At 51.9% G+C, this 14,983-nt stretch overlaps 1 protein-coding gene across 1 annotated transcript in view; it reads left to right on the forward strand.

Moving 5' to 3' along the window:
• The first annotated feature begins 10,191 nt into the window (after nucleotides 1–10,191).
• Nucleotides 10,192–14,983, forward strand: part of LOC119094100 (leucine-rich repeat-containing protein 57) — an 8,668-nt gene continuing 3,876 nt past the window's right edge. The window contains exons 1-4 of the mRNA XM_037217175.1: nucleotides 10,192–10,240; nucleotides 11,419–11,516; nucleotides 13,451–13,586; nucleotides 14,080–14,203. Of these exons, the coding sequence (XP_037073070.1) occupies nucleotides 11,430–11,516; nucleotides 13,451–13,586; nucleotides 14,080–14,203 (347 nt within the window). The 5' untranslated portion in view covers nucleotides 10,192–10,240; nucleotides 11,419–11,429. The remainder of the gene's footprint in view (nucleotides 10,241–11,418; nucleotides 11,517–13,450; nucleotides 13,587–14,079; nucleotides 14,204–14,983) is intronic.

Raw genomic sequence — 14,983 nt, forward strand, 5'->3', positions numbered from 1 at the left:
GAGATGCTGGTGGACACGGGCCACACCAGAAGTGTCGCTCACTCATCGCTCTGTGCCGAGTGGAAGAGGCGCGATGTGCATATGGTGACCGCCAGTGGGCAGAGAATGGACTGTGTGGGTACGGCCGGTGTCAAAGTGTGTGTGCCTGGAGGGAGGTCAGTGACAGTTGATGCGCTGATCGTGGCAACGAAACCATTAGGTTTTCGTGCCATTCTGGGAATGGACGGTGTAGGCGCGCTGGGGGGCGTGACGGTGCGGTCGCCTTCTGATGTATGTTTCGCGATGGAGAGAGAGGTTTGTGCGGGAGCGGGCGATAGAGAGGTTTGTGCCGGAGCGGGTGACCCGGTGGACCTAGTGGTAGAAAAGGAGGACTTTCGTGTCGTGTTCGATGCGACGCAGCGACGCTGGACTGCGGGATGGAAGTGGTCGGGAGGGAAGGCGCCAGATCGGCTGAAGAGCGGAGTGGGCGAGCACGTGGTGAAAAGTGAAGCGAGGGAGGACTATGATCGGGAGCTAGTGACGTGGGTGGGGCACGGGTGGCTGGTGGAGTATGACGAGGAGGAACACGGCCCAGCCAGAGGTCTCAGACCTCTGGTGGCGGTGACGCAAAAGAACAAGGAAAGCACGGTGAGACCTGTACTAGATTTTCGGGAACGGAATTCACACGTTGAGGCCTACACGGCAGACGTAGACGTCTGTGCTGAAAAGGTCCGGGAGTGGCGTAAAAAACGTAAAGAGGCGGCCCTTCTGGACTTGCGAAAAGCATATTTACACATTCACGTTGAAAAATCGCTGTGGACGTACCAATTTGTCGAGCTCAAGGGGAAGAGGTACTGCTTGACGAGACTCGGTTTTGGCCTCAACGTGGCGCCCCGCGCGATGAAGACAGTCTTGGAGACCGTCACAGAGCAGGATGCGGACGTGAGCAGGGCGGTGTCATCCTACATCGACGACATCATCGCCGACGAGAGTGTGATGACTGCTGAGGCCGTGGTCGAACACCTGCAGTCTTTCGGCCTCGAGTGCAAAGCACCGGCGCGTGCGTCAAGCGGCGCTCGCGTTCTGGGCCTCAGAGTCTGGGGGAGCGAGGAGAGCTCGCTTGGAAGAGGGACAATGACGTCACGGAGATCAGAGGACCGCTGACCGAGCGCAAAGTCTTCTCCCTCTGTGGCCAGTTGACAGGGCATCTGCCAGTGTGCGGATGGTTACGGCCAGCCGCGTCACTTCTGAAACGGCGCGCCAACGAAGCAGCCAGCTCCTGGGATAACGAGATCGATGACCCGAGTGTGAGGCACCTGATCGAGGAGATCGTGAAGAAGATGAGAGCAGAGGACCCTGCCAGAGGACGCTGGGATGTCAAAGCCGACGCTGTAACGGTGTGGACGGACGCTAGCGCGCTGGCGCTGGGCGTGGTTGTTGAGGTAGACGGTGCAGTAGTGGAAGACGGCAGCTGGTTGCGACCGAACGACGGCGTGCATATCAACCTGCCAGAGTTGGACGCTGCTCTGAAAGGTGTCAACATGGCCATCCTGTAGGGCGCGTCGATTGTCAGGCTGATAACCGACTCCCGCACGGTCTACCACTGGATAAGTGACCTCCTCGGCAGCAAAGCCCGCCTGAAGACAAAGGCAGCCTCGGAGATGCTCATCAGGAGGAGGCTGAGCACGCCGAAGATGCTAATCGATGAGTACCATCTGAAGGTGACGGTGCAAAGCGTGGCGTCCGCTGGCAACCGTGCGGATGCACTGACTAGGGTGCCGGCTGACGGGCGTGCAGGGGCACAGGAGGTCCCGGTCTGCGTGCTGCCGAGTGCGAATGACAACCAGGACAGGGTGAAGGAGGAGGTGGCGCGGATCCACCACCCCGCTGGCCATCCAGACGTCAGGAGGACGTTGTACTTCGCCAGGAGGGCTGAGCCGCGCGCCAGCCGGCGTGTGGCGCAGGACGTGGTGACGGCCTGTCAAACGTGTCAGTCCATCGATCCTGCTCCGGAGAGGTGGGCCGGCGGACACCTGGAGGTAGAGACCGCATGGGACCGTGTCGCCATCGACGTGACGCACTTTCGCGGGCGTCTCTACCTGACAGTAGTAGACTGTGGTCCTTCCAGGTTCGCGATCTGGCGTCAGATGCGCTACGAGAGCGCCACGTACGCGATCGCAGAACTGACGGCAATATTCTGCGAGCGGGGACCGCCGGCAGAGATGCTGACAGACAACACCACCGTGTTCCACAGCAGGGCGTTCCTGGCCTTTGCCAGTGAATGGGGCACGGCGGTACGCTACAGATCGGCTCACGTTCCGTCGGGGAACGGCATCGTGGAGAGGAATCACCGCTCCATCAAGGTGATCGCCACCAGGAAGGAGTGCGGAGTAGCGGAGGCCGTCTACCGATACAACATGACTCCGAGCGACGACACTAGTGATGCCGCCACGCTGGCCAACATGCTGTACCGGTATGTCTTGCGGGTCAAGGACGTGGACCCCGGACACGTTGTGGATAACGTTGTGCGAGAGGACAGCCGTTACCGGGTGGGGGACGCGGTCTGGGTGAAGCCGCCGCGTGGTCGCTGCGATGAGCGGTACGGCAGAGGCGTGGTGACAGGCGTCGTGCCGCAACAGACGGTTGAGGTGGACGGCATGCCGAGGCATGTTCGCCAGCTGCGTCCTCGCTCGGACAATCCCGTGTCCGACCAAGGGCCCCTGCCACCCGACTCTGAGGATGAACAGCCGATCGTCACTCGGTTACCTGCGAATGAACGTGCCGAAGAAGAGGACCAAGGAGGGGATGAGCGAGGTGGAGAAGAGCAGCCGGAGGATGATGAGGAAGCTGGAGGTGGACAGGGGGCGGCGGGTCATGGAGAATCAGAAGTATGGCATCGCTCGCAGCGTGTGGTGCGCGCGCGCCGTTGCGGTCTGTGTTGCGATCAGGATCGGGAGGGAGTGTGATGTGATGTACGGAGGCGTGTTATGTATGTATAGCACAGTGCATGTGGTGCGGTCCAGGGCGGGGTCAGCGGCCGTCGCGGAGCCGGCGCCAGCCCGTCCCCACTGAAACCTGACGTCGGGGAGGCGACGGGCGGGGGGACGTCCGGCGCGGCGGCGCCATGCCACGCCCGGGGACAGTGGCGAGAGAGAGCTGGGGCGGGGCGGTGCGCTGCGAACTGTCGGGCGGTGGGGACATTTTCGTTCTTGCGTTGGCGAGCTGAGACGGGAAAGACAGTGGGTGGAGAGACAGCGATTGTGTGAAGAGACGTAATTGTGTGTGCAAAGACAGTGACTACAAACATTTGAACATCGAACGATGTTTACTACGGCAAAGAGAGACAAGAGCTGAGACTGGCTAGTGGACATTTCTATCCTCTATACCTCATGTACCAAAAAGAAAGTGGCGTGCCCAGGGCAGTGTTCTGAGCGTTGCTTTGTTCGCTGTGATGATAAACGATATTGGTCACCCCCTTCCGAAGTCGGTAAGTCACTCTCTCTTCGTGGATGATGTTGCGACCTGGTACGCCTCGTCAAACTTTGCTTCTTTGGAGCGTTGCTTGCAGTTAGCTGTGATCAGCCTGGGAAGATGGAGTGTTGTAAGCGGTCTACGTTTCTCAACTTCAAAAACTGTCCCTATGCACTTTTGCAGACCACGTCGTTAATGCCCCGCCATGGCTTTAAGGCTATACGACCAGAACATTCCGAACCAATCCAGTACCAGCTTGTTGGGTCTGCAGTTTGATGACCGCTTGACGTATAGCCTGGCGCCCGAACACCGAAATCTAGTTCACATAAGCCAAGACTTCGTAAAACCTCCAGTCGCCCAGAGTTTGTTGTAAGCTGCTAAGAGGGCGTCAACTACTGAAGTGGGGAGTTGCTTAAGCATGGCGCTGTGAACTAGATCCGGATTTTTGTTTTCACGTTTTTCACATCTGAAAACCCCACGTCGCAACTGTTTTAAAGCATTGAACGTATTGAAGAATGTGTCTCGAACATGTTATGGAGTGGACAACAGAACACTGTTACTCCTATACCGCTCACTACTACGTTCGAAACTTGACTGTGGACTATGGACGGCACGCCAGGTTCCTGCAAACGTTTATCAGACACCATGCATCATACCGTATTACGCACTGTGACGGGAGCATTCAGGACGCCGCCAGTGGCTAGCCTTGCGGTGGAAGTAAATGAACCGGCGTTGGCACTGAGAAGGGAAATGCTTGGCATGCGGTACTTTTGCAAGCTGGCCCAGTTTCCAAACCATCCGAATCACCGAGCAATTTTTCACGTAATGCTGAAAGCCTGCTGCAAAGTAGCGGAAGACCGGACGCTATTCCATTTGGTGTTCATATGAAGAAGCAGCTCCGAGAAAGCGACATAAGTTAACGTGGTGTGTTAAGGTCGCGTCCCTTATTGCTACCTCCAGTGGAGCTAACCTCACCAAAACTGGATATATCCCTTTCATGCATCAGCAAACAGGGAGCAATCCCAGGCAACTTAAGATCGAAGGCTCTGGAGCACATCAGATCGTACATATGATTTCAATCCGCATATACCGATGGGTCAAAAACGGAGGTGGGCGTGGTTGCTGCATTTGCAAATGGTCAAGCCACTCGGTCATTTCCTGTACCGAAACACGTCTCAGTGTACACGTCCGAGCTCGTTGTAATTAGTAAAGCCCCATGCTTCATCGAAGTTGGTGAGAGGAAGTTACACGTGACCTTATCCGACTCTGTGAACGATCTATTGCCGCTGATCACCTGTAACTCACCTTGTTCCATTATCCAAGGTATTTAAGTTCGCCTGACAGCGCTAGATCGCGCAGGTAAAACTGCCGTTCCATTTTCAATACCGAGTCATGTGTGTACCACAGGTAACGAGCGTGCTGACGCGGCCGCAAAACGGGCAGCGCGTGCACCTCGCACCCGTCCTTTTTTTTGCTGGCAGGGAATTTTACCCTGCCATCGCGACCTTTGTGAAGGGGACGCTGCTGGGACGCCACTGAACGCTGCTGGGACGCCACTGTAGCAATAGGTTACAGGTGACCGAGCCCCAACTGGGTCCATGGCCGTCAAGCTCACGTAAGTTGAGACGCGAAGAAGTAATCCTCAGCAGATTACGAATTGGCCACACGCACGCAACACATAGCTACCTTTTGTGCGACAGAGAACGCCGGTGTCCTCGTTGTGGTGCGCTACTTACGGTCTGCCACATGACTCACTCTTGCCCACAGTTCAACGAAGAGCGGGCGCTTCATTTCGGACTAGATGCACCAGGTCTCACCTTTTCAGACCTTATGGGTGACGATTCTCGCATACTTGGCTTCAGATAGCTGTTTTCATTTCTGACAAGCGTAGGATTTACAGCCATTTATACACCTTGGTAGCCACTTAGTTGCTATGGGCACAAAATGCCCCCAGAACTCGGCGTGCCCTAAAACGCCAATTATCATCATCGAGATCTTCCCAGGCGTTGGTTAACTTGTAGATCCATAATTTCGAATGGTTTATGTGAAAAAGGTGCGTGGGGAATAACACCTCGACTACCCTTGTAAATCCCCAAGACTATTTCAGAGCTGAGGTGTAGTTAATGATTCTTTGACTGGCAGAAATTGCAAGAGGTGTCAAAAAGTCGTCTCATGTTACAGGAAATTTGCTATCTTGCACTGGAATGGCGGGTGCTGCATTTACGCCTCCCGAGGCTAACCACTCACTACGGACATAAGGGCAGATTAACCCCGCATCTGCCCTGGCAACCTCCCCCCCCCCCCCCTAAGGCTACAGAATGTGCATTGCAACTTCTGAATGCGCATCCCAGGATGCTGCAAGCCCGTCAGGCCCGCCGTTTTTCATCCCCATCCTATGTTGTTGTTGTTGTGCTGTTGTTGTTGTTGCTTGTTGTAGTCTTCGACACCGTCTGTTCCTAAGCACTCCGGCACTTCCGAGTTATTTGAGATAAGGCGCTAGTGAGTGGGTCGTCACCATCTCTCTGTCGGGGGCAGCTTGGAAACGCATTTCAGCAATATTCGTGTAGCTCTGGTGCATCCAACGCCAATTTCCAGCTGAAAATGCTTCATTCAATGTTATAGACCGAAAAATCTAGTTTATGGTACAACTTATGTTTAAACCAACCCGCGAAGAACAGCGTTTTAACGCCGCCGTAGCGTTGGCGCCATATCGCTTAGTCCCATGCCAACGTCACAGCGTCGCCCACCCTGAGTGCAGTGACGCGGGCTTTGCCTCTAACGAGGCAAGGTTGCCGTTCACAAACGCAGGTATGATTAATCAACAGGTGAATGCAAGAACAATACTACTCTTCTCCAGTAGCGCAGGCAGGGGGGGGGGGGGGGCACAGCGGGCACGTGCACTCCACCTTATGTCCCGAGGGCCCTTGGGCCCCTCGGAAACATAAGGTGGAGTGCGGTCACTGAAAATGCGCCTGTCGCCCACTTCGCTAGATGTCACGGTGCCTTATGCAGTATCAGGTTTCATTAAAAATTAGTCGTGTTAACTGCACCAGCTGTACATACAATCATTTCCTGCCGTTTAATTTATTTCTTGACGCCGACAGAAATAGTTCCACTTTGTAAAAACCTTTCATTTGGCGAATTGTTTCATGTCTTATATGCATTTCTTCAAGGGCAACGGGCCAGCTCTGCTTACACCTGTTGCCACTCACGCCGCGGCGGGCGCAAACGACGGTCCAGTCACTCGCTACTCCAGTGTCTTTCAAATCAACTTTTGCCGTGAAAATACTCGTTTAAGTGACCTTCTCACAACAGGCCCTGTGCGCTGATAAGGGGCCCACTGAGTCGATAAGTGCCTATATTTCGGTCAGACGCAACCAGTAATGCACAGTCGGCTCCGTACCGGCATGGGCCTAAGGGCCCAAATCCCAAGCAGGGACAAAGCCGGAGCCAGCGATTTACATTGCTCGGGGCCCATGGCGCCTAACAGGGACTCTGTGTTGTCAACGGACCCCGACTCGGCCAGAATCAGTGTTCGAGGAGGCCCGAAGAGCCTAGAGGGCCCACCCGGTCCGACGATCAGGGGCCTGATTGGAGAGTCTGAGGGCATAAAAGGCTGGGCGGAGTCTTGTTCAGGGGCCCAGACCTGCGAAGACGGACTCTCAAATAGCGGTCAGGGGGCCCTTTGGACCTATCGGAACCCCCCTGAGTCGATGCGGGCCTATAAGTCAATCAGGTATCACCGTAACACTTAGTCGGCTCCGTGTCGGTATGGGCCTGAGTCGGTATCCACTTCCCAATCATCTATAGAGACAGGACCAGTGATTTACACAGGTCGGGAGCCTTGTGTCTGGCAGGGGCCCATAGCGCCTAACAGAGGGCCCTGTGCTCGCAAGGTGCCCGAGCCGACCAAGAGAATTATTTGATGAAGCCTGAAGAAGAGCGCGGGCGGCCCACCGGAACTGACCATCAAAGGCCCGGTTGGAGGACATAAAGGCCGAAGGACGGGCTGTAGATCACATAAAGAATCGCGGCCCGTAGGGTCCTGACCTGAAATGTTAGTCAGAGGTCCTTGCACCGTTTTAGGAACCTCTGAGACAATGCGGTGTCTGAGTCGGTCAGAGGCCACGAACACCGAACAGTTGGCTTTATGTCCGTCTGAACCCTTGAGACCCATTTCCCAAACAGAAACGAGGCCGAAGTCTGCGATTTGCAATGTTCGGTGTCCCTGACACAATAATGGGCCCCTGTGCCAGTTAAGGGCTGCAGTGCCACAGGGCATTCTGTGTCAGCAAGTGGCTTGGAATCGGTCAGGAAAAGATTTGTTTAGCGGGGTCGGGGACGGGAGCCCGAATGGCAGAGCGTCTCTTGCGTTGTTCGGGACCCTCTGACAACTGAAGGAAACAAGGAGTTATGATGAGTGCTCACAGTGAAGTCATAGAAGAGTCCGTGCCAGTCAGGGCCCCAGTCCTGAACGGTGAGCCCTCCAACCCTTTTTCCAGCATGGGCCCGTTAAGCCCAGTTGGAGTCTTTGTGACAATTATTTGACCACCAGCGATGGGCAGGGATGTTCTTGCGTCAATTACGGTTCATGCGTCGATCCGGGGTCAACTGTGCGGGTCAGAAGGCCTCTCGCGTCACGGAGCGGACCAATGGGGTATGATGTATCCCTCCAAGGGTCTCCGGATCCACCATGGGGTGCCGCTCCGTGCCGCCAGAATGACGGCCGGAAAGCACACCGCGGTGGGACAGAATGACCCTTCAGTTCTTGACTGGGAATAACAATGTGTCCCGTAGTGTCGTACTCAGCGGGTCTCTTTACTGGAAATAAAGGGTCTCATTAGTGCTGAATAAAGTGGGTCGAAATGAATTCAAAACGCACATGGCCATTCCATGTTTCCCTGAGAACGTTCATTGTTTTGCAGAATCGACAAATGAAACAAATACCATCAAAACGTTGAGGCCTGCGCGCCAGGGGCCGAGAGTGCAATGGGTCACGCGCCTGAGTTGACCACTGCGCGTATGGAAAACCACAGGATCGGGATGCGACTCCCCACGGTGTCCGCGCTTCCCGCCAGGGTGAGAAGCTGACGGCGCCATATGGCCCCAGCAGCTGAGTGCGTCATAAAGCCCTGATGATACGCCCGTTATCTCGGGGAGCGAGGATAGCGATGGCTTGGGCTTGGGTTTTCGTAAAACCGAACGGCGTTGGCCACTGAAAGTAACACCAAGACGAGCGCCGAGCGCGCAGCAGTAACAATAGTAAAATAATGTTTCTGAATATCTTTTTAAATCAATTTGCCCAGTTCAAAGATTATCCTGGGTGAATCTTCTTTTGCAACCTTGAGGATGCCCTCTGGAAAAATTAACAGTTACAGTAACACGACAAATCAAAATTTTACCCTAACTCCCCCAGTTCCACAACCAGATTCCAGCACCGCTTCGCGGTGCTGTAGAGACCAATGCGTTATTGTCATCAATCTAAAAACCGCACAGGTGAAATATGCGCCCGGAATATCTCCAAAGGTGCAATTTGGAGTCCAAAAGCGTTCAAAGCCACCTCTTTCGGATGCGTCACTATTATCGTCCACCCGAAGGCCACGACTTAGTGTCAGCTACAGGGCCGACGCTGTGCGGCCTAGGGAGGCTGCAACGCCTGACAGAGTTTTTTTTTATTAATTCTGACTGAATGTTGAAGATATCCAGGCAAACATGGCTTGGCCATGTTAATACAATTTGTTGACCCATTTTGATCTTCAGTCTACATTCACGAAATCCTTGCTATTTCTGTACAATCCAGATAAAAATTCTAACAAAGTTTCGAAGTTCTGTCGATTTTAGAAAGAGTCCACTGGACTCCTGTGAAATGAGGAGCGCCGGCGATTTATTTCACACAGTCATTTAACGTGTGATTTTGTCAGCTTATGTACTAAAAACTTAATTGGCATCGCTGCACCCAAGGACTCTGACGAAGGGGCCGCTGAGGAGGCTCACTTGCCGTTCAAGCGTATTGAATGCGTGTTGTGTGGTGGAGAAATCAATATATCTATTGTTGTGGTTTACTTTACGCGCTGTGATCTCTCTGGACCAGCAGTGAAAAGATTAACTTAACGTAACTTCAACAATGCCTCTCCCTTGCTTTGCGTCGGACAGCATAAGTCGGTTTAAAATAATATTTGCCTGGCGTTAAGCTGGAAGCTATTGTCCCCAGCCCTCGGAAATGGCCGTAATGGCCGTCGAGGGAAAAAGAGGTCTTGCATTGGCCCACAAAAACCTCGCGGTAGATTCTGGGCTATATATCAGTTGTAACAACTCAACAATGCCAGTCACAGGCAGTCTTGAATACATAGGCTTATACCATCATGATTTCTAAATCTGCTGTGAGGCCGGAAATACACTGATTTATACGCTGCAGTGAAAGTCATCTTTTTGGAAAAGTTCGTCGATCACTATGAACTTTACTGCTGTTCGTAAACTTAGAATAGGCAGCTCGTTTCCCGACGACTAACAGAACCACAATACTGATTTGTATGCTGTCTATTTCGATGTTGAAAAAACTTGCATGCAAATTTGACTTTCTTTGCGGGCATCATCTTTACCAAAATGCTCAAATACCATGGCAAATCTTTGGACTTCGGTGTTACGTGCAGGGAGAAGCAGCGTTTTTAGTTTCATTCCAATGCGCTCACACTGTTGAGTGATACAAAAACTGCGCCTAAGTTTCAATATATTTGTGCTTGATTGAACATTGGTCGGTGGAGCTCGGCGGGTGTTTACGAGTCTTGCACAGGTAATACAAGCTATTTGGGGCCTTCAGCCTGCTAGAGCTAGATTTATAGAAGAGTTGGTGGAAGTGCCGAATGTTCCTCTTACACCGGGCCCCTCTTCAAATGTATGTATAGGGCTTTATACATGCTCAGAAACATCACAGCATTGAGCGGCGTTCGGATGGCTAAATAGGTTTCAGTTTGCACATTTTGGGGTCAACCATACACAACTTCACAACTTCCTCTGAATACCCCCTTTTAGCAGGCTGGAATGCACACAAAATTTATTGCATGACATTTATAACATGATGTGTCCCATCTGTTTAAACACTTACCTGGAACTTTTCATTCTTAATATTTGTTCACATGCTAATCAATGTGTAAATTTGATGAGGGGTGCATATCCTTGGTGACCCTGGTTGTTTAACCTATAAGAGCAGACCAAATCTTAGGTTATGTAAAGTGTGATATGCTATTACCATCCTGATGCGATTTTGAAGTGCAACTTTAGAGAAGCAAGCAAAATGAAATTATTGGTCATGCATATGGCCTGCCCTTTCATCAGGTCTCTAACTTGACTGTCTGCCCAGATAAACTTGTGTGGGCAGGCAGAGGCCTGCCAGAGTGAGAAGAGATCACCTTGCAACTGCAGGTGTAGGAAAATAGAGGTTGCTGGCATTAAGGATGTGGTTCATATTCAGTGTGTGGAAGTCTCAGTCCCCCCTTAGTCTTCAAGGAGTGAGAGGCCTGAATTCTGAGAAAAACCTATTTGATGGCATATTTAGATGTAGTTTTTCACTATTTATCCTCCCAACTCATTTTTCAAATCTACATATGATCATCCTGTAGCTCATTAACTGTGGAGAAGTGTGTTAGTGTCTAGACAGTTGCTCATATATGTGATCATCTGCATAGAAAACAGTGATTTGTTTGGAATGGTGTTAGTTTCTAGAGGTGCAGTTAATTATGTATGCTTTGATTGCTCCCAGCTGTTGTAGCCAGCTGGCTAGCCTTTTTAAGCATGTGGCAGAATCAAATATGCAATAAGAGCATGGAGCCTAGTGGATTGCTTTTTTCTAGTTAGCTATTTGTTCTTTTCATGTAACTGGGAGTGAAGTAACATCTCACCTTATCTCAGTTGACTTCTAGAGTATGCTTTAGTGCTATAACCTGTGGGGTGATGTGTTAAGCTGTATTTCAGAGCTACTTGAGATGGGAAATGCCAACAGTCTGAAGCACCACCTTGAAAATGCACAAAAGACAGGGGTTTGTGCTCTACCCAAGCGTGGCCTCTCTGAGGTAAGACAGATGTTCATTCAAGCATTTTTTTTATGTCGCTTCAAAGTCACTTACAACCATGCTTCAAAGGTTACCTGTTCTTGCCTACATCTATGCTTATATGTGCTACTTGTAAAATCAATGCTTCAAAAATTGCATGCAGGCTATGATTTCCAACATTGCATGCAGGCCTTGAACCCACTACCCAAGTCATGCAGTCCAGTTCAACATATTTTGCTACCACCCTTTCGCTAGTCAGGAAAGTGGAGGGTTTTATGTGCCACATTGATGCCATGGCACAGCCACTGGGGGCCTGGGCTGACCCTTGTTGGCCAGTTTGAAACCATGGTCAATTAGTCCAGAGGGCAAATCAATACTCAGTGTTGCTTAATTATGAGTCCAGCATCTTTCTCCTAGGTTGCAAGAGATTGAGTGCAGCTATCTTTTTATGATGTTAGTGCACTAAAACAATAATGGACACAATAGGGATTGTCAAGTAAGATGTTAAAATTGAGCTGTGTTATGTGTATATTTGTAAAAATCAATTTGAAGTGGCAAATGTTATGTCATGCATGGCAACATCAGGCATTAAATCATACCATTGTGTGCCACTCAACCTCATGACTCACTATGGCTGCAAAGGCAGAGCATAGTCAGCAAAGGCAGAGCTGATGATGGAACAGAGGATATTCAGCAAGGTCAGAGTTGATGATGGGACGGTTACACAGCACAACAAGGCTGAAGAGGGAGCTCACACTAAAATCCTGTGTCAAAGGACGGATGGGGTAATAGGTGTCTTAAATCCCCATGCAACAGCGGGCGGCCGCCCGTTGAGATTCTGCAATGGCTTGAGAGAACGCAAGACGCCCAAGAGAGTTAGCTGCAAGACAGCGCTGGCCAAAAGACTGCATGAGGCAGTGGTTACTGAACCAATATGTGGACCGTGCGTCTCCGAGCAGCGCTGGTGTGCACGATGTTGTCTGACCTGTGAGGGATGCTGAATGGATGAGGCTGAGGGAGGAGGACGGGATGCTGGCCGTGATTCAGGTTAATGGTCCGAGTCAGCAGTACTAGGATCCGATGCCGAGGTACAAATGCCGGTCTCAACAGCGTCACCAACAAACGAACCGGTCTGGCTGTGGATCGTCCACTTCAGCAAGCCATACGTGGTAGCCCCACCAACAGACTGACGCTCGGGCATGTATTTAATGGTGTTCATGTTGGGACGAGTGACCCGATGTCGTCCTGTGGAACAGTTTGTAATGCTGTATGGTGTTCCAGGCGATTTGACCACACGTACTTTTCAGTTTAGTTTCGGTCAGTGTCGGGAGTGCCCCAGCTCCGAAAAAAAGTTCAAAAGGCAACAGGCAGTGATCAGGATTATGTATATGGCACATGGAGAAAACTTTAAGCAGGACCAAGAGATATCACCTCAGGTAGTTTAGTGGCTCATAGTTGTACGGCTTCGGCGTTAGTGCGGTTCATTCTGACCTAGGGTGCAACTTCCGGAGGTTTAACCCGGGAAGACCGACCCTGGCAGCATTACCAGTTCAGTCCGTCAGGCAATAATATATGAAGTTGGTGCGCGACTGGTCAGTGTTAGTAATGAGCCGTAACATGCGAGACATGATTGGACAAAGAGTCATGGTATTCCGAGGGAACAACATGTTGCCATGCGTATTGAAGTACAGAAAAATTACGATAAGTTACTTGTCACGCATGAAACGACTAAGTTCGCTGACGTCGCCATCACCTGTGGGGAAATAAAGGCCCGCAAAGTTGTCTGCGGCCAGATTCGATCCCCGGCCTCAGCTGTCTGCGGCCAGATTGGATCCCCGGCCTCTCGATTGTGGGAGGATCAAGAGAGGCGATCACCACGGCCGCTCGCGCTCCGCAAATGCGATCTGTCCGTGTCATGACCTGACTCGCCTGACTGGCTCCGACGCATGTTCCAGGTGCCGCCCGAGCTTTTGAAGGTAGCAGCCAACCTGAGAACGCTCGACCTGTCGGAGAACAAACTAACGGCTCTTCCTAGAGCCATGGAGGCTTTTCCTCAGCTGAAGCACCTAAACTGCTGTCAAAACAGATTGGGTAGGTATCTGGATCAAATATGGAACTCACGCGCCGCTCTATAAAAGTACAACATGACAGCGACGCTGTTTCCCCGGGTGGTAAGGTTGCCACCTCAACTGCTGTTTCGAGACCGGTTTGATTGGGTGCAGGTCCTCCATAACTTGCCGTGCTTAGCAAGTGCTGATCTCAAAACAATACCCAAAAACATGTGATCAAATTTCTATGTGAGAACGTCGTGCTACATACTGGGATACTGGGACAGTGTGATGGGACAAGGCAGAGTGTGGGCCTCGTCGCCTCCTTTCTTGAATTGTTTGCTGTTCAGTGTCTGCATAAGTTCTAAACTGTTTGAGTTGTGTCTACACGTAACCATGGAACCACAAACTGCTGGTAACGAAAAACGGGTTTTGCTTACCCCGCTCTTATCGCCTGCCTAGCTTCCGGGTTGGGGTGTATTTTCTTCCCTTTTTCGGGCTGCGAATGTCTGCACAAACACCCTGTGGTTTGCCAGGCCAGCTGCCTGAGAGTCTCGGAGACCTGGCGAAGCTAGAGACGCTGCTACTATCCGGCAACAAGATCACTGCGCTCCCGGCGTCGGTCAGCAGTCTGAAGCACCTGAAGACCGTCAACATGAGGTGGGCAGGGGCCTGGCGGAGACAGCTGACCGGAGCTGCCGATCTTCGGGGCTGCGGCCTACCCTGAGAGATCAGTCTGCTGGGGCTTCAGCTGTCGCTTCGGTGGTGAAGTTACGACACCCTGAGCTCGCGAGCGGCAAGCGGCCGTCCCCGTGGGTTCGAGTCCCGGCAGAAGCTGTCGCGTTTGCCTGACTGGGGTATCTTTAGCGCAGGCGGCCGTGGTGGCGCCTGCCACTGCGGAGCTGGTCGCTGTTTATGCATCAGTCTGAAACGGAAGCTTCCCCCAGACCGTGCCACGTGGTAACAGGTGGGGGCGGGGTAACGGGATAGGGATCTGCGTGGCGAGGTGAGCGCGTGGCCAGAAATGTTATCACGGGGCGAGGGTGAAGCAAATGACACACGAGACTAAAAATGACTGGTGTAAAGAACTGGCGTCCGATATTGGTGAGGTGTGACCGGAGAAGTTCTGCTCCCCCCCCCCCCCTGCCTGTCTCTGCCGACGCCGTCGTCTTCTCTCACACACGCACAGGGGCGAATGCTTCGGTTCTTTTTGAGTTTTTGAGACATTGAGAAGCTTGTTCCAAAAAATCTGGACTGGGTGATATGGGTTTGTCTTTTCTCAAAGCTTAAACTAATCAAAAGTTTTTGATGCATGTAGAAGAAGCCGCTTTCATTCCTGTCAGTGATTTTTTAATACCTATTCGATGCCAAGAGCAATGACAAGTGAGTAACATAATCTATGCCACTGTCGCTTGAGTGTTGGTGTAACATTTCTAAGGC

Source organism: Pollicipes pollicipes, unplaced genomic scaffold (assembly GCF_011947565.3).
Source record: "Pollicipes pollicipes isolate AB1234 unplaced genomic scaffold, Ppol_2.1 Scaffold_4002;HRSCAF=4701_pilon_pilon_pilon, whole genome shotgun sequence".
Taxonomy (NCBI): Eukaryota; Metazoa; Arthropoda; class Thecostraca; order Pollicipedomorpha; family Pollicipedidae; genus Pollicipes; species Pollicipes pollicipes.